The following is a 22806-nucleotide window of genomic DNA, read 5'->3' as shown; positions in this document are numbered from 1 at the left end:
TGCTCTTGATCAATTGGTATACGAGTTCCAGCTTGTTTACTCGAACTGATAATGACATTCTTGCCGAAAGACAGGGTTGCCTACAGTCTCCTAGATATTTATACTCGTTGGTTTTCTTGTTTTCTCACCTCCAAAGGTGCAGTATGCTAGGAGTATCACCAATGTCCGCGACGTGTTCCTTTGAAACTACACATTTAGCGCTACATTTGCTGCTTGTTGTGTGGGAACACTGAGCAGAATCACTGAATGTTCTGTTATTAGAGATCACTATGAAAAATTCTCGGAGCATTTGATTACATCAAAGTAATTCTGGGTGGGCATCTGTGCGAGTTCCACTTTACAGATTAATACGGAAATTGTCATGGACTCTTTATTAGAAGAATATAATTATAAGAAATATTTGCTTAAACAAAAGATAAGAAAATGTGAAGTCCACACACAACTTATGTTAATGCTCGCCACTTTCTTGAAGTACTGTCACACCTTCATTGAGTGACGATAACCATCACCGCTATATTGTATGACGTGTTTCAAGTTCACACAGCTTCATTGCGCTTTCGGGAAACACATAGTTTATCAGCAGCCAGTTTGCATCGGAAAATCTGCCCTGATTCAGTTCAAGAGTGTACGCAAGAAGGGGCACGGAGGTCAGCTGACCTCGTCTCCCTTCTCCTGGCAGCCAAACCCTAGGAAAAGAACTTGCTTCGTGCTCTCAAAGAAAGACGTTTCGCTTCAGTGTCAGAAACCCGGAAAGTGTAGCAGATAATGACTGGAAACAAATGTGCCCAGCACAATTTTTTGCGAAATCTGAAAAGTTTTTCACGATTCAGCGAGGGACTAAAGTCAGTTCCCTCACCTCCTTTCCCCTTTAGCTCAGTAAGTGGATACGATCATGATATAGTTCGTTGTAATCTTCTTGCAAATATGATATTCTCCAGTTTCCAGACATTGTATGTAATCATGCTCGCACTATCTTTTGGCCGAGTCACTTACCAATCGACAGCGACTAAGGAGCACTCAGTCGAAAACCAGTGAACGTAAGACCAGAAGGAATATTAATTAATGAACCACAAATAAATCTTTGCAGATTAACTAATAGTCTATACACTATACCATTACTGTCAAACTGTTTGTATCAAATTTCCGAATTTCTCGACCCCAAAGACTGATTTTCGTCCTATATTTCTCTTCGCTCTGGATCTTCAGGACAGATAGTTTTCGCTGTCATGTATTTGAATATGACTATTCTTGATACACCTAGATACTCGCATTCTCTAATAAACTTCGTCCAATTAACCGTAACCTAATAACCCACTTTAACTGGAGGTCAGAGCAATCCTCGATTCTGACATCTGGACTGTTATGTCGTCGACTGTGTAGAGCGTTCGGCAGACGTACTCTAGCAAATAACAATCGCAACACTCGAATCATCATTTTTATCACGTCTGTAAAATGTTGTTCGTGAAGATGTACACTGTGTAGCTAGCAAATAAAAAGTATCCTTTACTGTAAGAATAGTCAAAAGATGTGGTTTGAATCAGCGATACAGATATACTGCAATCACGTTCAAAGAAAACAGAACACCTTGAACGACATTAGTATGTTCTGCAGAAATCATTAGCATTTGAATCATGATGCCCCGTGGGTTCAAGTTCTACACTGACGTTACCTATTGCTCTCGGTGTCGCTACAAACGAAAGGTAATAGATCAGCGTGACTTGAGCAGACGTGAGACGTGTAGGATGCTCGCAGACGGTACTGTCAAATGAGTCAGTTTGAAATTGGGCTCATTATTGGAAAGAAGAATATGATTCCAGAATGAGATTTTCACTCTGCAGCGGAGTGTGCGCTGATATGAAACTTCCTGGTAGATTAAAACTGTGTGCCCGACCGAGACTCGAACTCGGGACCTTTGCCTTTCGCGGGCAAGTGCTCTACCAACTGAGCTACCGAAGCACGACTCGCGCCCGGTACTCACAGCTTTACTTCTGCCAGTACCTCCTCTCCTACCTTCCAAACTTTACAGAAGCTCTCCTGCGAAACTAGCAGAACTAGCACTCCTGAAAGAAAGGATATTGCGGAGACATGGCTTGGCCACAGCCTGGGGGATGTTTCCAGAATGAGATTTTCACTCTGCAGCGGAGTGTACGCTGATATGAACTTTCCTGGCAGATTTAAACTGTGTGCCCGACCGAGACTCGAACTCGGGACCTTTGCCTTTCGCGGGCAAGTGCTCTACCAACTGAGCTACCGAAGCACGACTCACGCCCGGTACTCACAGCTTTACTTCTGCCAGTACCTCGTCTCCTACCTTCCAAACTCCAAAGCTGTGAGGTAAAGGTCCCGAGTTCGAGTCTTGGTCGGGCACACAGTTTTAATCTGCCAGGAAGTTCCAAGAATATGATTCATACACACAGGAAACTGCTGCTCTTGTGGGACGAAGTGTTTCGGCAGTGCAATGGATGTGTACAGAATGGTTCACTGAAGGCCGTAGAACACGGCGAGATGGGTCAAGTCGCACCACCCAGACCGAACCCCGAGAAGGTCAACACCTCATCCGAATGGCACTGCAGTATAGGTCTGTGTCCTCCTCGGCCTGGCGCAACAGTGGAAAAGTGTAACACACCCTACACTAGCAGGGGATGACACTTCATCGCCGTTTATTACGTCACTGACTACGTGCGCGTCCTCCACTTCTCCGCTACCTTTGACGAATGTACAGAAACATGCTATATGGTAGTGGTATATGCAACGTCACTGGGGAAAAGGAATGGCATCAGATAGTGTTTCCAGGTGAATACAGGTTCTGTTTGCTTGAAAATAATGGCAGCATTTTGGTTCGCCACCGACAGGGGGCGCGGCATCACAGTGAGTGCATTTGCACAAGACATATGGCGCCGACTCAAGGCATTATGGTTTGGGGTGCTATTGAGTACAAGCACAAATCACAGTTGGTGCCTGTCAAGGGCACTGCGACCAGTGTGACCTACGTGAATTAGATCCTGCAACCCGTAGCCATACCTTTTCTACAGATGGCATTTTTCAGCTAGACAATGCACGATAACATGTTGCTGCGGGAACAAGTGCCTACTTGGTGTCACAGGATGTCTGCCTTGTACCCTGGCCCGCCAGGTCACCAGACTTGTGGCCAATAGAAGATGTATGGGATATATGACGGGTGCAGCGCTGAATGCAACATAGGTGGCTATACCACAGGACGCCATTCGCGTCTTATACCCGTCGATGTCATCACGCGTAGAACAAGTTATCAGGACCAATGGCGGGCGCTGTGCCTGATAGGTCACAGGACAGAAGCTGCACCGAGCTGACTGACGTGCTGATCATTTCTGCTAATATACTAATGTACATGTCCTGCGTATATGAACGCCCTATTGTTCTAGATGTTCTGCTTTTTCTGTCGTGCGCTCCTTACATTTGCTGGTTCAGTTACGAATGCTTCATAAAGCAGCTGTTTACTCTCCTGAGGCACTCTGACAAACAGCTGAGGAACTGATCGTTGACACCCTAGAAATTGGCACTGCGACGGAGTTGAGGTCCGAGCTGGTCCTACACAACTTCTGTGGGGCGACAGGCTAGCCAGTGGAGTGCCTCAGCACCACGCTGTCATTCCACAGCGACACGAACCATGTTGGTACTGACGCACGACAGGTAACACACGGTGCCGCAGGAAGTCCATGACGTACCATTGGGCCATCAGAGATCACTCAGTCACTACAACAGAGACCTGAAGTCGTACGTGGTGGCTCACTCACCTTGACGACAGGAGTAACAGCACTGTGCCTCTCCAAAACATGGGAAGAACGGCACATGTCCCTAAGTCACCGCTGTACTCGCCGACGATGGGCATCCGGGGTAGGACCACGACATTCATCAGCAGACTATGCTCCCCAGTAATGGCACCAACTGTGCTGCGGTGTTAACGGAAGCTTACCCATCGGACGGTAATTCCATAGTCCGGCTGCTGCTAGCCTCAGACCAATGGTGCAGATTGTTGCTGGCAGTCCATTACTTGTTCTCCTATGGAAGGCACAGACCTGACGGGGTTGCGATGTGCATGGTGAGGAATACAACGATGCTTCCTTGCAGTGGTCAGATGTGTTCGACCGAAACCTTGACGACTAATGTGCTTGCCGCCCCCCTCGGCCCCCCACCCTTTCGCATGATGCCAAACGTCGGCCACTGTTACATCCGAGTGGCCCACAAATGTAGGTATTGCACGATTCGACCAGCCTGCCAAACGGAAACGCACAAATCTGTCAGGTACTGATAAATGTGTCTCAAACGAGTGTGCGACATCCCTTTGTCCTTTTCAGTGATCTCTCGACATTGGACGCTGTCAACGCTCCTTGTACACCCTACAAGGTCTGGTAACAACAATCAAAATGACCAAAACTACTGTATTCTGGTGGTCTCTATGCTTGATACCGAGACTTGCAGTTTCTAATCATTAACATACCAAACGGTGGTGTGGGCATGTACGAAGTTACATTGACATCCGACAATGTCTTCAGGGTAATTCACTTTTTCTTTATCAGGTAGTATAATTTGTTGATTCATTAGCAAACTCAGTTAAATTGAACACTAAATATTGGGTAACATAGAAATAAAATCCGCCTTGTGTCTTTTCAATAATGTTTCCGTGGTGCCAGTATACAGAGCTGAACAAAAATAACACCACAGACACAACATTTGGCACGACATCTTGGTAGATGATTGTTGCAGTGTCTGTGTGTTTACGGGTTGCATTTTTTCATGTGACTTGTCAAGCCATTGGCAGCACGGTATCTCTTGCCGCAATTGCCCAAAGTGTATCTGGTTGCTGAGGCAGGAGCAGTGGTAGCATTGCGAAGCTTTTCCTGCCTTAATCTGTCTAACAAGCCTTCATCATGCTTCGACATTCCACATGATATATCATCGCGCCACTCTGGTCTCATGCTAGCCCGTGCCTCCCATCTGTTTGTGTCGATTTCAAAGCTCTCTATATCTCGTTTACAGGAGTCCTTGAACCTCAACACAGGACGTCCTACAGGTCTTTTGGCTACAGAGATCTCTCCGAGCTTCACCTCACGTGGTAATCTGTCAGGATCCATACGGTGGACGTGTCCCAGCCAGCGGAGTCGTCTCTGCTTCAAGATAGCTGAAATACTGTTGCAGTTAGTTTTAGGTAGCACTGCTTCGTTGGTCACTCGGTCCTTCCACGTTACTCCAAGGATGGATCTCAGGCACCACATGTGGAAAGCATTAAGGCGACGCTCTTGTTTGGCATTGGTAGTCCATGTTTCCGATGCACGCAAAAGGATGCTGAGGACGCAAGTTTGATATACAAGAATTTTGGTGGTCAGAGAGAGTTTGTTGTTTTTCCAAACACGTGTAGAGTTTGCCAAAAGTTGTGGCAGCTCTTCCAATGCGAGCATCAATTTCCTTGTCAACAGACGTGTTTGATTCTATAGTAGATCCAAGATAGCAGAAGTTATCTACGACTTGCAGAGTAGTGCCATCTAGTGTGATATTCGGCTTTGTGTTAGCACCCTAAACGATAATTACGGTCTTAATGCTGTTCACACTCATCGAGAATAGGTGGCATGCATGAATAAATCTTGATACTAGCTCTTGCAGCTCTTCTGCGGAGTTCGCAACAATTGCAGCATCATCAGCATACAGGAGTTCACGAGCGGCTATCTCGTAGCGCTTCGTTTTACTTTTCAAAATACCGACATTAAAAAGCCTTCCATCTTTCCAAGTATGCAGAAGTACTCTAACATTGCAATTCTCGAAAGCCACTTCGAACAGACCCGAGAAGAAAATTCCAAAAAGTGTAGGTGACGGTGTAGGAAAACGATTGGCATTCAAAACAGCTTCCAGGCATCTCTAAAAGGATAAACACAGACCCAATGTGGTTTTCAAGGGAATATGCGAAATAGTGGCCACTTCAGGTAACGACGAGGCAGATGTATAGCGATCATGCGATGTACTCATCAAAGCAGACCACAAAGGCTCAATGATATTGAGATTTCGTGTCTGTGGCGGCCTGCAGGTGCTCACAAAACCAGTCCTGTTCGATGCCAGCTGTGAAAACAGGACACTGACGTCGTGGAATAGGGAATCACCATTGGGTAACAACTATCGTACTGTAGCATGGACCTGATTAGTCAAAATAGTCACATAATACCTGGCGGTATGGCCGCCTTGCCGGGGGATGCCGCGATGTGGCTGCCGTATCATCACCGAAACCCCCGCCACGTTTCTCTTATGGAAACAAGCATCAACCAGATGTTGAAAACAGTGTAAAACAGGACTCATCCGTCTGGTACCGCGCGACCGCTACGGTCACAGGTTCGAATCCTACCTCGGACATGGATGTGTGTGATGTCCTTAGGTTAGTTAGGTTTAAGTAGTTCGAAGTTCTAGGGGACTGATGACCTCAGATGTTAACTCCCATAGTCCTCAGAGCCAAGACTCATCCAAATGACTTCCTTCCATTGCTCCTTAGTTCAAGTTTTATGGCTTCAGTACCACGTTTTCCAGCTATTTTACAATTACGGTAATTTGTACTTGTGATATCTGATCTTGAAATTCCCGGTCTTCCTCCAATTTCCAGCTAATGGAGCGTCCCCCTTGTTGCTTTCATGAAGACAGGGTTCGTGAGTGCGAAAATCAGTTCTGCAGTGACTTCTGCAGCTGCCTTCCTCTTATATTTTGTCAAAATCCTCTTCCACGACCTTCCGCCACGACCACTCAACACACACTTTCGTCCGTGTTGCGACTTAACGGACGATATTTTTCCAATTTTCTTCTGTGCGGTATAACTTTCGATGAGGTGCCTCTTGATATGTCGAACGCATTGGTTGCTTGGTTACGGAAGTAGCCTCCATGCCAGCCCCAACAATTTTCCCAGGTTCTTATTCTCTCAGCTCCTACGTAACGCACTGACAAGTGAGCAGAACACTATTGAGGCCATGGTCGACTCTTGCAACGTGCTGAGGACTTTGAACAAGTGCCTTACGTAGTCAAACAAAGCACCGCCAACTGCAGTCTTGGATATTATCTGCTTTTACATTCACGCATGCATTTCTCGCGGTGCTTCCATATTTTTATCCTACCTGTTTATATGTACATTTAAAAAAAATTCTTTATTTCCAAATCTTAATAATTATAAAATTTTAACCCACTACCTTATGTGATTAATGGGCCCAGATAGTGATACAATGGTTACAATTGCAGCTAATCTAAGTTATATTTAAGTAACTAGTTAGTATGTAAGATACGGGATAAGTGCAATGGGCAAGTTAGTCGAGTTAGTTAATTATATATGAAAACAGGTAACCTAACTATTGACTAGTTACTAATGCCTACAGCGTTACATATGTGTCACCTAAAAGTATAAACCTACTTATAGAGCCTTGCTCCTGGACCTAACCCCAATGAGCGTGCCTCTGACACCGGGCAGGCCAAGATGTTGATCGGTGCAGGTTCCTAGAAATAGTACCTAAAAACTAAGTCCTACAACTAAACTTATCCTAAAGTCAAGTTCGGTGCATTGTCAAGATTGGTGAAGTTGCACCCCACTCCCCCTAAGTCCCGAAACGCGGTGGATTCTAGACTGAAGAAGTCGGCCTTTTCGTGCCCATGCGGTATGCGAATAGGGCACCAGACTCTATAGGTGTTTAACTAATTTTCTCATTCTTGCATAATAAAATCTCTATTGAAATGCTTCTATTGCTAAACTGGTACAAACGCGTGGCGCGTTAGTTCAGAGAGTCTCCGCTCGTTGCGAAGTGTGCTGAGCCACAGTGTGTTGTGATTGCAGGCGGCCTGTACTGCAACTGGACGTGGGACCTGGTGCTGTGCTGGCCCCCCACCAGGGCGGGCACCACGGCCAAGCAGCGCTGCCCCAGCTTCAACGGGCTCGACCAGACCAGTGAGTACGACCGCTAAGCGTAAATGTTTAGGAGTGACCTCGCGAAAGGCGTTCAGTGAGAAGAAGTTTGCTACCACTCTAATCCTCGACTGGATCTAACTTGTGCCACCGAGCCTGACCTGCATTGAGCATACGAGGAAACAAGCATGCACCAGATACTCATCTTTGTCCTTGGTGGTCCCGCAGAAGTCTAAACTGGATAATTAGTATCCCCACTCTCGCTGTCTTCAGTTTTTAGGAACTTCTGTAATGCATTTGACTGCCATAAACATAAGGGACAACCAAAATGTTTCCAGTCAATGGCCGTAGTCTCCACAACTACTGCACTGTAGTTCCTTCTCTAGATTGTCGCACAGATGACAAAATGGTAGGTATCGAAATAGACGACAGAGAGATAGAGAAACAATTAAAATCGCTCAAATGAGGAAAGGCCACTGGACCTGATGGGATATCAGTTTGATTTTACACAGAGTAGGGGAAGGAGCTTGCCCCCCTTCTTGCAGCGGTGTACCGTAGGTCTCTAGAAGAGCGTAGCGTTCCAAAGGATTGGAAAAGGGCACAGGTCATCCCCGTTTTCAAGAAGGGACGTCGAACAGATATGCAGAACTATAGACCTATATCGCTAACGTCGATGAGTTGTAGAATTTTGGAAAACGTATTATGTTCGAGTATAATGACTTTTCTGGAGACTAGAAATCTACTCCGTAGGAATCAGCATGGGTTTCGAAAAAGACGGTCGTGTGAAACCCAGCTCGCGCTATTCGTCCACGAGTCTCAGAGGGCCATAACACGGGTTCCTAGGAATATACCGTGTTTCCTGACTTCCGCAGGGCGTTCGATACAGGTCCCCACAGTCGTTTAATGAACAAAGTAAGAGCGTATGGACTATCAGACCAATTGTGTGATTGGATTGAAGAGTTCCTAGATAACAGAACGCCGCATGTCATTCTGAATGGAGAGAAGTCTTCTGAAGTAAGAGTGATTTCAGGTGTGCCGCAGGGGAGCGTCATAGGACCGTTGCTATTCACAATATACATAAATGACCTTGTGGATGACATCGGAAGTTCACTGAGGCTTTTTGCAGATGATGCAGTGGTGTATCGAGAGTTTGTAGCAATGGAAAATTGTACTGAAATGTAGGAGGATTTGCAGCGAGTTGACGCATGGTGCAGGGAATGGCAATTGAATCTCAATGTACACAAGTTTAATGTGCTGCAAATATATAGAAAGATAGATCCCTTATCATTTAGCTACAAAATAGCAGGTCAGCAACTGGAAGCAGTTAATTCCATAAATTATCTGGGAGTACGCATTAGGAGTGATTTAAAATGGAATGATCATATAAAGTTTATCGTCGGTAAAGCAGATGCCAGACTAAGATTCATTGGAACAATCCTAAGGAAATGCAATCCGAAAACAAAGGAGGTAGGTTACAGTACGCTTGTTCGCCCACTGCTTGAATACTGCTCATCAGTGTGGGTCCGTACCAGATAGGGGTAATAGAAGAGATAGAGAAGATCCAACGGAGAGCAGCGCGCTTCGTTACAGGATTATTTAGTAATCGCGAAAGCGTTACGGAGATGATAGATAAACTCCAGTGGAAGACTCTGCAGGAGAGATGCTCAGTTGCTCGATACCGGCTTTTGCTAAAGTTTCGAGAACATACCTTCACCGAAGAGTCAAGCAGTATATTGCTCCATCCGCGTATATCTCGCGAAGAGACCATGAGCATAAAATCAGAGAGATTAGAGCCCACACAGAAGCATACCGACAATCCTTCTTTCCACGAACAATACGAGACTGGAATTGAAGGGAGAACCGGTAGAGGTACTCAAGGTACTCTCCGCCACACACCGTCAGGTGGCTTGCGGAGTATGTATGTAAATGTAAATGTAAATTAGTACGCTAAATAAGAAAAATCGAAATGAGCACTGAGGCAATCATCCCACCGAAGCACCAGGTTGAAGATACCCGATTTGTAGAACACTGTGTTCTGATGTGTAGGGAACTCCGTAACTGCCTGCCACGCATTCACGTCGGATGGTATCGACGACCCTTCTCGGCATTTGCGACCGAAGAGGTAATAATCGCATGGAGAGAGACCAGGACCATAGGGAGGGTGCGGGAGTGTCTCCCGCTTGAGGGGGCGTAACTTCTGCTTCACTAGATGAATCAGTAGCACCTCCAGGGGCACCATTTCACAACGGTGGTTTTCAAAAGACATGCAGCCCCATACACAATCTTCATTCTCCGATGGGTGTCTACTAGTGTTTCTCCTTCGGCGATCAAGATCACAATAACAAGACTTTTGTTCTGTTTGGACGCACTTGGTAATAACGTCGCCGTAGTTCACGTTTCCGCATTTACCGTACGTATGGAATGCCACGCTAATCCGTTGCCTCCATGTCGGTGGTCATACACCGGCATCTGAGTCGCGCTATGTCGCATATACCACCGCCACACCCTCACACGAAAACTTTTTGGTCGTCCTTATAGAAAAGACTCGTTAGTTTCAATTATCTTCATTATTTATTCAAGTTTTTTGTCCCACATATTTCTCAAGATAATGAACGTTGCAATATAAGCACTAACACTGCGCAACACCATTACATCAGGAGAGCTTACGCAAAACGTCTGGCTCTGAACGCTCCTAACCAGCGACACCTCCGCTGATTTTTAGTGCCAAACATGCTGCACTTGGTCCAAACTCAGTAACCATCAAATTTCAAAACGGATTTTCAAAGTGTAGCAGAGTGTGCGCTGATTTGAAACTTCCTGCCAGATTAAAACAGTGGCTGACCGGGACTCGAACATGAGATCTTTGGCTTTCGCGGTTAAGTGCTCTACCGACTCAGCTTAACACAGCTTAACTATCACCTCCCCCCCCCCCCCCCAAGACAAAAGTGTCACATTCGAATGGTGGGCTGGCACACAGTTTTAACTAACCATTATAATTTAGCGTTTCTATTTTTTAAAGAAAGCAACGAACTTGGTCCTGGTTGTTATGTTGATATTCGCCAAAATAAAATTAATGCTTAATGTTGCGTTTTCTCTGAACACTACTTTTCACGTTTTATATATTATTGGACTGATTCAAAAATCTAAAGGTTTAGCTAGTATCAGAATTACGAGTGATTTAGAATTTCGTTTTGAGATTCGATTTAAATGTTTAACACCTGAATTATATCGCAACACATCGGTTTTGACGTAACTAAAATGCATTGTGTCCGCCTTCTAAACCTGCCAATGGGGTATAAATTATCTAAATCTAATGACATTTTAAATATACACTCCTGGAAATGGAAAAAAGAACACATTGACACCGGTGTGTCAGACCCACCATACTTGCTCCGGACACTGCGAGAGGGCTGTACAAGCAATGATCACACGCACGGCACAACGGACACACCAGGAACCGCGGTGTTGGCCGTCGAATGGCGCTAGCTGCGCAGCATTTGTGCACCGCCGCCGTCAGTGTCAGCCAGTTTGCCGTGGCATACGGAGCTCCATCGCAGTCTTTAACACTGGTAGCATGCCGCGACAGCGTGGACGTGAACCGTATGTGCAGTTGACGGACTTTGAGCGAGGGCGTATAGTGGGCATGCGGGAGGCCGGGTGGACGTACCGCCGAATTGCTCAACACGTGGGGCGTGAGGTCTCCACAGTACATCGATGTTGTCGCCAGTGGTCGGCGGAAGGTGCACGTGCCCGTCGACCTGGGACCGGACCGCAGCGACACACGGATGCACGCCAAGACCGTAGGATCCTACGCAGTGCCGTAGGGGACCGCACCGCCACTTCCCAGCAAATTAGGGACACTGTTGCTCCTGGGGTATCGGCGAGGACCATTCGCAACCGTCTCCATGAAGCTGGGCTACGGTCCCGCACACCGTTAGGCCGTCTTCCGCTCACGCCCCAACATCGTGCAGCCCGCCTCCAGTGGTGTCGCTACAGGCGTGAATGGAGGGACGAATGGAGACGTGTCGTCTTCAGCGATGAGAGTCGCTTCTGCCTTGGTGCCAATGATGGTCGTATGCGTGTTTGGCGCCGTGCAGGTGAGCGCCACAATCAGGACTGCATACGACCGAGGCACACAGGGCCAACACCCGGCATCATGGTGTGGGGAACGATCTCCTACACTGGCCGTACACCACTGGTGATCGTTGAGGGGACACTGAATATTGCACGGTACATCCAAACCGTCATCGAACCCATCGTTCTACCATTCCTAGACCGGCAAGGGAACTTGCTGTTCCAACAGGACAATGCACGTCCGCATGTATCCCGTGCCACCCAACGTGCTCTAGAAGGTGTAAGTCAACTACCCTGGCCAGCAAGATCTCCGGATCTGTCCCCCATTGAGCATGTTTGGGACTGGATGAAGCGTCGTCTCACGCGGTCTGCACGTCCAGCACGAACGCTGGTCCAACTGAGGCGCCAGGTGGAAATGGCATGGCAAGCCGTTCCACAGGACTACATCCAGCAGCTCTACGATCGTCTCCATGGGAGAACAGCAGCCTGCATTGCTGCGAAAGGTGGATATACACTGTACTAGTGCCGACATTGTGCATGCTCTGTTGCTTGTGTCTATGTGCCTGTGGTTCTGTCAGTGTGATCATGTGATGTATCTGACCCCAGGAATGTGTCAATAAAGTTTCCCCTTCCTGGGACAATGAATTCACGGTGTTCTTATTTCAATTTCCAGGAGTGTATTTAAGCCTTTCGGCATATCTGGTATCAGTTTGTATCCTTCAATAGTTTAGTCTATCTTTCGGCTGTTTTAGCGAGAAGTGGTTATTAAAATTAGCCAGGTATTATTCACAGCTGAAGTGCTTCTCAAGATACCTTCATATATCTATATGTCGCAAACATGGATGTAATTAAGGAACGTCAGAAACCGTTTTCCTCTTTATTACTCCACAAGAATTGAAATGCATATTATAAAATCATTTAAGTGTCATTGTGAAATACAGTATCCTGACGTTTCTTTCTTCGTCTACGGGCTTTACTTACCGATATTTCATAAGGACAACGTCTATTATGGTACTGAATATATGGCAAACAATGTTGTACTATTTGATACACAAACTAATACAGTATTGTTTCGATGTATTGTTTAAAAAGCTATGTCATGACTGTTGGGTAATGTTTCTATTACGTGTAACGCATTCGCTGTAACCCACAATACAAAATCTATGAAAACACGGGTTGAGTTAATGGATTGCTACGGTAACTAACTTACACCTCGGCTGATATAAGCGACTGATTTGGCTTTTGGTGAGACGTTAAATATCCAACGTACGCAAGTTCATTTTAGTTATAAAAGAACTGTCGAATATTCTGGAAAGTGTTGGTTTTCGTCAAATCAAGGAGAAAACATCAAAGCTGTATAGGTCATATAAAACATACTTTTAGCTATCTGAACAACTGCACTTGGGAAGGACTGAAAGGCGTTTGGTTGCAGACATTAACACATCCGCAGCATTTGTGCCCCATCAGTAGAATCAACAGAGTGTCTTTCTGTATCGCAGTACACTGTGAGCACAATATTTTGAGCATTAGGTAGTCTGCAGTCAGTTGAGTGCCTTGAGTTCTTTGCTAGTGTAGCTTAAGTCGTGTTAGTGTACTTTTTAAAGTAAACTACTCGCCCCTTTGTGTATACATCGTGATGTGTTACTTACTTCCACAAATAACTTCACTCAGGTCTTCAGTCGATATTTCATGCAATTATTTGTCTCATTTAGATGATTACTATAACGTGTAAAAAAGACGAATTAAAATTATAGGTACAGTCTAAATGATGAGATTCCCGAAAGGTGATGAGTGAGAACCTCAGTATTACAACCGAAAGGGGCTATGACACTGCAGTGCGGCAGTTCTTAGTATCTCACAGCATGCCACTACAATCACACTCTAGATCAGTTGTTCCCATCTTGGGGATAATTACGCCCTAACGGACAAAATGAAACGTTCTGAGGGATGAAAGCCAAATGATTCGATTTTGGTTCAGTCACGAAACTAAATTATTTTCAAAAGATCATTACTATTATAATTTTGTAAGAGTCTAATATTGGTTATATAAGTTATCAATAATTACTTTCCCTCAATCAATAGCATTCAGGCGGTGGAGGTTACAGGTTCCTCACGTAGTCCACCCACTACATACATTATGTTGTGCTTTGTCCGGCAAGTCGCTGATGAGAAACTTTCTCCAAGTTGTTGATAGTTCCCATAGTAGTCCAGGAATTGCTTCATTACTTGCTTCGAAACGGTTAATAAACTAATTGACAGCGCGACACAGAAGTAACTACATAAGGGCAACTACATTGCTGTACACAGTTTTATTATTACTATTTTTATAAGACTGGTTAGACACGCAGCATTAACAGCCTGAAGTCGCCCAATTTCTATAATTTCAGAAGTAAGGAGTGGAGCAATGAAGTGATTTATGAAGAGTAAGTATAGTGCACACGTCCGGAATTGTTTGATTTTAAATGGGGTTGCAGTGTGCAGGTCAAGCAAGTGCCGGAATGGACTAATGCAGGGTATTCATGTTTTGTACCCTCACTGTGTATAGTCAGCTTTCTTTTCTGAGAAGGAATTGTGGGTGGCAGGTGCAATGCACCACGAATTCGGTCGTCATTTGTCGTAATACACACACACACACACACACACACACACACACACACACACACACAATTTCATTCAGCTCCCGTCTTTCATCGTTTTAAAAGTAAAAATGTTCCAAGAAAAATCTTTTATTCTACAGTTTAATTCGGTGCTAAGGTGTGTTGATAATATGGGGGAGGGCAACAGATGGCAGGGGTGAGGGGTGGGGGTGGGGGTTCGGACGGGTGTACTAGCCAATGTCTGACTGCACTCAGGTATAATGATCGAAGAGTGGTTGGGAACCACAGTTCTAGATTGTCTCGTCGTTTGAATATTTCATCCCGTTCCCAAACGATATCGCATACTGCTACGGTGTGATGAAACTTTTGTGGTATCAGGGACTGATTTCATATGTATCCCCAAAAACAGAAGTGGATAGCAATAAGTAATCCTATCGTGGAGCTACTTGCCCTTTCTATCTACCGATGAGCATGTCGTTGAAATGTCGGTCAACGATATTACGAATTTAAACTGACTCTTTATCATGTATGTCACATGAATTGTGCTGTTGCCAACAGCACGTCCTCTAGGGTGATGATCAAGGAGTACCTGAAGTGAATACGTTGCTTCACCTTATATAGGTCTAATATGGAATTTTCGTCAGAGACGCTACACCGAGTTCACGGAGGCAGGCTGTTTGAATTTCGGTTGCACTACATTCAGCCACAGGAAGCCGTGGACTCCGACGGGAAATCTTTGGAAAATTCTCCACTGGGAAATCCATTCCGTGACTGGTGCTGGAGCGTGCGCGTGTGACAGTGCTGGCTGTGATCCATTCGAAACATTGGAAAGTTGATGTTGGTGTTTTTAGAGGTTTGTATACATAGTGCTGGTAATGGGTTTCACAGATACACCTCGAATTTAAGAACATCACTTGTTCTACACTGTCACTTCCTTACATATACGAGGGTCGTTCAATAAGTAATGTACCATATTAAAAGAAGCCATTAATATAAATACACAAAGTGCCTTGTTGGTGCTTCACATCTGGTGCTTGTTTTATGCGCCGGTGAAGTATCGAATCGTTCTGTCAGATGGCAGAGCCGTAGTACAACGTCAAAATGGCGTCTACATACGACTCACGTTACAAGCAGCAGGCTGTTATTGAATTCTCGTGTGCAGAGAAAGAAACCGTGGTGAACACTGTAATGGTCGCCTGGTCGTAGATTTTGCTAATTTCTATAATCGCACTATTTCACTCCCATTTACGGAGCTTGTTAGCACTTGATGTTAGGTTGGCGCCATTAAAATGCATTGTGTTGTGGTAATCGCTGCTACTTGCTGGATCGCTGCTGTCTCTCGATGCTGATGCTGGCTCTAAATCTGGTTGTCTAGGGTTAAAAACATGAGCTCCCGTGTTTTTTATGTGCTTTTGATGATAAAGAACGAACGAAACCAACAAATATGTAAACTTCAAATATATATTACTCTGGTGGCCATCTTAATTCCACTGTCCACCAAAGACCATGTCACAACAGAACTTCCTTTACATGTTCTTTACATTGTTTATCCACCTCAAACAATAACACACAAACACACTGTACCAAAGTGACATTCCGACTGCCTCTCGACCCTTCTTGCTGCTCGTATTTATAACATTGACAAAGAACTACTAAAAAGAGATATAGTTTATAAGTCACATGTACATCTGTTATCATAATTTGTGCAGAAAAGTTATTAATTTGCATCGAGTGACATAATTTAACATGTTATTAAAATGACATACAGATTTGTTGACTTGACAGAATAATTTTTTGTTACAAAAGGCCGGTTTTTAGAAGTTTGTCAATTGACTTCTCTAATTTGCATAAATAAGTAAATAACATGAATTATTAAGAATTACATTGGTTTTAGTCTAAAATAGGATTGCTTACGTGAATACTGAGTGAAAACGCTCCTAGTGAACAAATAGGTTTCACTGGGTGATTTTTATTTAAGGACATCCAAAATACGTAAGTTGTCCACTATTTCTCGTACTTCATATTAATTATTTAAGATGAACTCAGTGTTTTTACATGATGACATTTTCTGTATCAGTGATCAAGTGATATTAACTTTTGTGTGGGTCAGTTATTCAGTATAATTTAATGGGTTGACTGTTTATGGAGACATGTTATGCAATCATTGTTAACATACACAATACCTTTGCTATAATCATAAATACTCATTAAACTGGTTGAATTTGGAGGGTATCGCATACTTCGGTACAGTAAAGCCTTTAATATGATCCGTTACAACATCCATGAACGTTCGTGTGCAGTGTGTGGCGATGCTGCAGTAGATTGGAGTACAGCTGAGCGATGGTTGAAGACAGTTACAGCCTCAGGAAATGCAGAAACAGAGCTCCATGATCGGCCACGCTCGGGACGTCCTGCCACAGCCACTGCTCCAGACACGCTAGATCGTGCGGATGCCATTATTCGTGCCGACCTGCGACTCAAAACTCGACAGTTGGCTAGAAGACAGTTGGCTCTACGGTTGTCGGTCAGCGAACCACAAGATTCAAGGAGAGGAAAATTTATCTGAATTGTTGGAGTGTTTCGAGACCGACGGAGGGACCGCTTGAAGATTCTCTACGGGGAACGCACTTCGAAGATGACGAGAGTGTCAGTCTTGCAGGACCGGAGCTTTTACCAGCAGGGAATAAATGCTCTTCCACAACGCTGGCGTACGGCCGTAGAACGTGATGGAGACTACGTAGAAAAATAGAACATCGGCAAGTCATGTTGATTTACGTATATTGTCACCAAAGTCTGGCTCTTACCAATAAATATGTCCTGAGAAAATATATTTGGGCACTACTTGTTGAACGACCCTCTTATATTACAGGGGAGTCATCGAAACTTTACGACATCCGAACCATAATTTCTGTTGTTGCCATTAGAGCTTCATTACACCTTCTGTGTACTTCTTTTTATAACAAAAAGTAATGAACGGAAAGTAATTGATCCTTTATTAACACTTTCATTGTTTCAACGTTGCTTGGACCGGAAATTAAAAGTTCCGATGTTAATATTTACATTACTTCAAGATGGAATGAAACAAGTTTACTGTTACTGGTCACTGCTTATTTATCTCCACGACTCGTTTAAAAGATTTAAACCGCCGTCGTCAGGTGGATTTAGATTTATCAGTATGACATATATGCATGTTGTGTTGCGATTTTTGGAGGAAGTCGTGGCACTGTCTGTTGCAAGAAGAAAACACTATTTCGGAACATAGTTTCGTTTTTTTTTTGGCAAAAACTAAACGTATATCTAAAGGTAAAGGTAAAATAAGTAAAACAGAATATCTCCATCGTTATTCTGACCGTTAGATATACGTTTAGTTTTTCGTCAAAAAGCTCCAAAACCATGTTCTGAAACAGTGTTCTATTTCTCCACTATACGGTGCCACAAGTTCCTCTAAAAATCAGAACACAACACACACACACACATGTCAAGCTAACAAATATAAATCCAAGTGATGATGGAGGTTTAAACCTCTGAAAGCTGTCGTGGAGACAAGTAAGCAGTGATTGGTAAGAGTAAACTTTTTGTTCCATTCGATATCAATAACAGTTGCAGTAAAGCCTAACCTAAAATGTTCTTATTTAAAACTTCAAGATAGCTTGAACCGGAGATTTAAAGTTCCTTTATTACCAGTTTAATTGTTTTATCTTTGCTTTGAGCAGCCATTACCGTTTCATGGTGAAAGAAAACTTCAAACTTTACCAAAAACAGACTTATGAGGGGTTCAGTCTTGTCCATAATAACTACCCATATCGATATATACAGCTACAGATGCTGACTGTGGATAAAATACACGCTTGAAGTAGGACTAATTTGAGTGATAAGGAAACCATTTATCAACTAATGACTATGAAATCCTAGTCTATTCTAAATAGAATTCAGTATGAAACTTGGGATGTTTACGAAACCCAAGTTTTCAATTTCTTACGTACAGCGGATTCTTCGCTGCATTTGTACCCTGAAAACGATGTGCGCACCCGTTGAAATATCAGCGATTGTCGAAGACGCCACACGGCTGCATTTCTGGAGGTTCTCAGAATTCACTTCATTATTACCTTGAGTGCCAGAGCCAAATGTCTCTGTTAATTAGTACGTTAAACCCCCATAACAAACAAATAATAATGACACATTTAAAAAGAGTTGAGATTTAAAAATTGGAAGTCTTTTGTATAATCGGTGCTGAACGGCTTTTACGAATGTTAAAAAAAATGGTTCAAATGGCTCTGAGCACTATGGGACTTAACATCTCAGGTCATCAGTCCCCTAGGACTTAGAACTACTTAAACTTAACTAACCTAAGGACATCACACACATCCATGCCCGAGGCAGGATTCGAACCTGCTACCGTAGCGGTCGCGCGGGTCCAGACTGAAGCGCCTAGAACCGCTCGGCCACCAACGGCCGGCGAATGTTAAAAATTTGCGTTATAAAAAGCACAGCTGTACATTATAAGACACTCGATTTCGCTCCAACTTTGGTTTATCTTCGGGTCTCAGAAGCAACTCAGTTATGCATTCTCAGTGTTAGAGTGGCAGTACCAATTGTAATATACAGACTGATCCATTACTATTATTAACTGTCTATGCGTAACCTTTACGACCTGCCAGCATCGGACGTGTATGTGGTACACAGTCTATAAGCTGCAACAGGTCTTGCGGCAGTGGCCGAGTTGTCTTTGAGACCAGAAGATGGTCTGATCATGACCGAAATCAATTGTCTTAGGTAACAAAACTGTGCTACAACGGTGTATTTTATAACGGAGTTTACAAATTAATTTTAGCCCAGTCAGAAATGTGTTTTGTTCGAGGGTTCAACAAAGCTGGAATGTGAGATTAAGTTGAGGTAGGAAATAGAGTTATTTCCCCTTGATCCTGTTTCATTTTTCAAAAGCTTTTCCTCACATGCGTTTTATGCGTTTTTATTTTCTTCTCCGTCCGAAGGGTGGAAAGGGGTTTAGGACCGTGGTAAGGGAAACCAAGTTAGGGATATTTTCGTGGTAAGGGAAACCAAGTTAGGGATATTTTGGAAGGGATTGCCAGCTTCGGCAACGCAGGGGTACTGTACTGTCTGAAATGCTAGTGTGTATTTGTGAATGTTTTTTCATATATAAATGATTTTAGTTAATGATTCGTTACCCGACTTCGTGGAAGTTCTAGCGAGTCATTGCCGGCCGCAGTGGCCGTACGGTTGTAGGCGCTACAGTCTGGAGCCGATCGACCGCTACGGTCGCAGGTTCGAATCCTGCCTCGGGCATGGATGTGTGTGATGTCCTTAGGTTAGTTAGGTTTAATTAGTTCTACGTTCTAGGCGACTGGTGACCTCAGAAGTTAAGTCGCTTAGCGCTCAGAGCCATTTGAACCATTTAGTGCCTCATTACGTAGGCGCACAAGCGAGATTCCAGAAGAGACGATGGAAATCTAGGCTATTCGATTCGCGGCAAGTAATGAAAAGTGAGCGTTTATGGTACTTATCCACTTAAAACGCTGGAAACAGAATTAATCATATACAAGACGATTGCATGGTGGTTATACAAACCTTCATGTACGAGATGGGAGTAGGAGACGTTTGTCCGAAAATGAGTGAGTCTAAAGCCTTAAATGGAAGCTTACCGCTGGTCTGCAGATAAAGTTTGAAAAGAAGTATACAATTTTTTGACATTGTTCTTTGCACAATTTACGCAATGTGATATATTCACTTCAGGCTGGATGAAAATGTCGTACCCTCGCTGTTGTGCATAGATGGCATTGCTGCACGGAGTTCTGTCGTATCGAAAGATACTGGGAGATTAAAACTGTCTGTCACACCGGGATTAAGACTAGCAATTTGTAGATTCACGAGGATTTCTCTTACATTTTGAGCTATCCAAGAACTTCTCACGAAGCGCCCTGCAGATTCTCTTCTATCAGTACCTTTCCATCCCCTTTCCTAAGTTCTCCTAATACCTTATCATGCTAGGATTTTTGAAAGGAAAGATATTGTGGAGAGTCTAGGTGTTTGAGCTCCTTGTATTGCAGCAGAGTGTGGGCAGCTTTAAAGCACGCTGGTAGATTAACACTATGTTTTCTCCGAGTCTCTACCTGGGAACCGTTTCTTTATCCAGGGTGCGTTATAAAGCATAGCGCTGCAGATGCAGAGGTTCACAATACTCTTTCGAAATAGCCGGTGTTCTTCAGTAACGTCACACAGTGAGGACATCGTTACTGCATACAGATCGATAAGAGTATAGATAAAAATTCTGAGAGATGCCGACCTCAACAATCAGTCTTACGATTGTTTGTTTCTGAGCGCCCAGCAGTCGTTAATTTGGAGGCGTATGATGTAGTTGGTCGCGAACGTCCCGTCTCAGAAAGCTAAGTAGTGCATTAAATTTTACGATCCTCTGCAAGAAGAATACTGAACAGTAATTCACACATAGGAAATGTCGTCTAGATTGAAGCATTCATGAGAATTTTTTTCGAATATCGTGGAATAATTCTGTTGTTATTACTGAGAGATACCTTTCGACAAAGTATGTAATCAACAAAAAGTGGCAAACGGTTGTGCTAAATGAAATTCACCCAATCGATCGTTAAGTCACCTAGTGATAGAAGAATCCATCATCGACAAGGTGAAGAATCGTTATCAATGAAGTGAGGCAATTCGAGCAGCCTCACAGCGGGTAGTGATAATCCTTTCCTGGAGAACCCCGTACGTTCTCGAGACAGTCCCATTTACAAGACTTTTAACATGATATCAGAAGGAGAAACCAAATGCAGTCAGGTAATGTGAAGGAACTGAGCATAAAACATGACATCTTCTTCCTGCGGACCTTTCAGCGAAACCCGTCTAAAGCAGGTGTTCACCAGTGAAGTATCAGTGTGAGCTAGGGATCCATCATGTTAAAAAATTCATTGTTTCGTCCAATTTTGCGGGGTAATGGGTCTCATAGAATCACAGTGGACACTGGTACTTTAAGAAGAAGATATGGCCATACTGACTGACTACGCTTGCCACAAATTTGCTCCAAACATGTGTTGAGTACATCGGGGTTTGAAGTGGATACAAACCCAGTAGCGAATTAAAAATTTTTTGCTAAGGTCGTACATACGTTGTACGAACTTCTGAACGGTCTGCGTTAGGACGTTCAAACTGCACTGTTGGCCGCAGGACATGATGGGGATTAGTATCTCTTTGCGCATGGTTTGGTTTAGGGACGAAGCCCACTTTCATTTGGATGAGTTCGTCAATAAGCATAGTTAGCGCATTTGGCAGACTGAGAATCCGCATGTCGCGATCGTGAAGTTTTTCCACCCTTACCAGGTAACTGTGTGGTGTGCAGTGTCCAGTCACAGAATAATCAGTGAGATATTCCTTGATGGCATGGTGGCAACCGACCGGTACGTGAAGATTTTGGAAGATGATTTCATGTCCATTATCCGAAGTGACCCAGATTTTGACGAGACATGGTTCATGCAAGACGGAGCTCCACCGCATCGAAACAGGAGAGTGTTTGATGTCCTGGAGGAGCGGTTTGGGGACCGCATTCTGGCTCTGGGGTACGATTGGCCGACATGTTCTCCTGATCTGAATACATGCGGCTTCTTCTTGTGGGGATATATTAAAGGCAAGGTGTACAGCAATTATCCCTAAACCATTGCAGACCTGAAAACAACCATTCGACAGCATCGATGATCCGACAAGTCGTCGGGTTACGCATAATTTCGTTATTCTTCTGCTTCATATCATTGCATCGAACATGTTATAATCTAAATCCGAATAGATGTTGTGACACCGTAGTTTGTAACTAATTAAGGTTAATTTTTGGTATGGTTCAATAACTGTCACCCTGTATATTGCCTGATATAAACGGACGTGACGGTCTGTGTCAGTCACGGCCTGGCTATTAATGAACTTGTATCGTGAAACTGATGCTTTGCTGCAAACACCCTGACTCAAGCAACGTTTATCGGTAAATTGTGGGCGTCTCACAAAGTTTACTCGTTGTCATCAAACACTGTACACGTCACTAACGTACCTTCCACCGCAAATGTAAAGGTATCTCAGCAAGCTTAATTACAGTGTATAAAATTTATTCAGTTCTCGTGAACATTTCGCGGCCTAGCTGACTGTTGAACCCACAGTCTCCTACTCATACTGCAGAACAACCTAACCTACAGGTAATTTGCACTCTCTTACTCGTTTAATACA

General features: G+C 44.0%; 1 protein-coding gene across 1 annotated transcript in view; it reads left to right on the top strand.

Moving 5' to 3' along the window:
* Positions 1–22806, top strand: part of LOC126155889 (PDF receptor-like) — a 287262-nt gene that overhangs the window by 17320 nt on the left and 247136 nt on the right. The window contains exon 2 of the mRNA XM_049916260.1: positions 7829–7939. Within this exon, the coding sequence (XP_049772217.1) occupies positions 7829–7939 (111 nt within the window). The remainder of the gene's footprint in view (positions 1–7828; positions 7940–22806) is intronic.

Source organism: Schistocerca cancellata, unplaced genomic scaffold, assembly GCF_023864275.1.
Source record: "Schistocerca cancellata isolate TAMUIC-IGC-003103 unplaced genomic scaffold, iqSchCanc2.1 HiC_scaffold_1101, whole genome shotgun sequence".
In the NCBI taxonomy this organism is placed as follows: Eukaryota; Metazoa; Arthropoda; class Insecta; order Orthoptera; family Acrididae; genus Schistocerca; species Schistocerca cancellata.
Note: the sequence above shows the minus strand (reverse complement) of the source record. Positions and strands in the feature narration are given on the sequence as shown.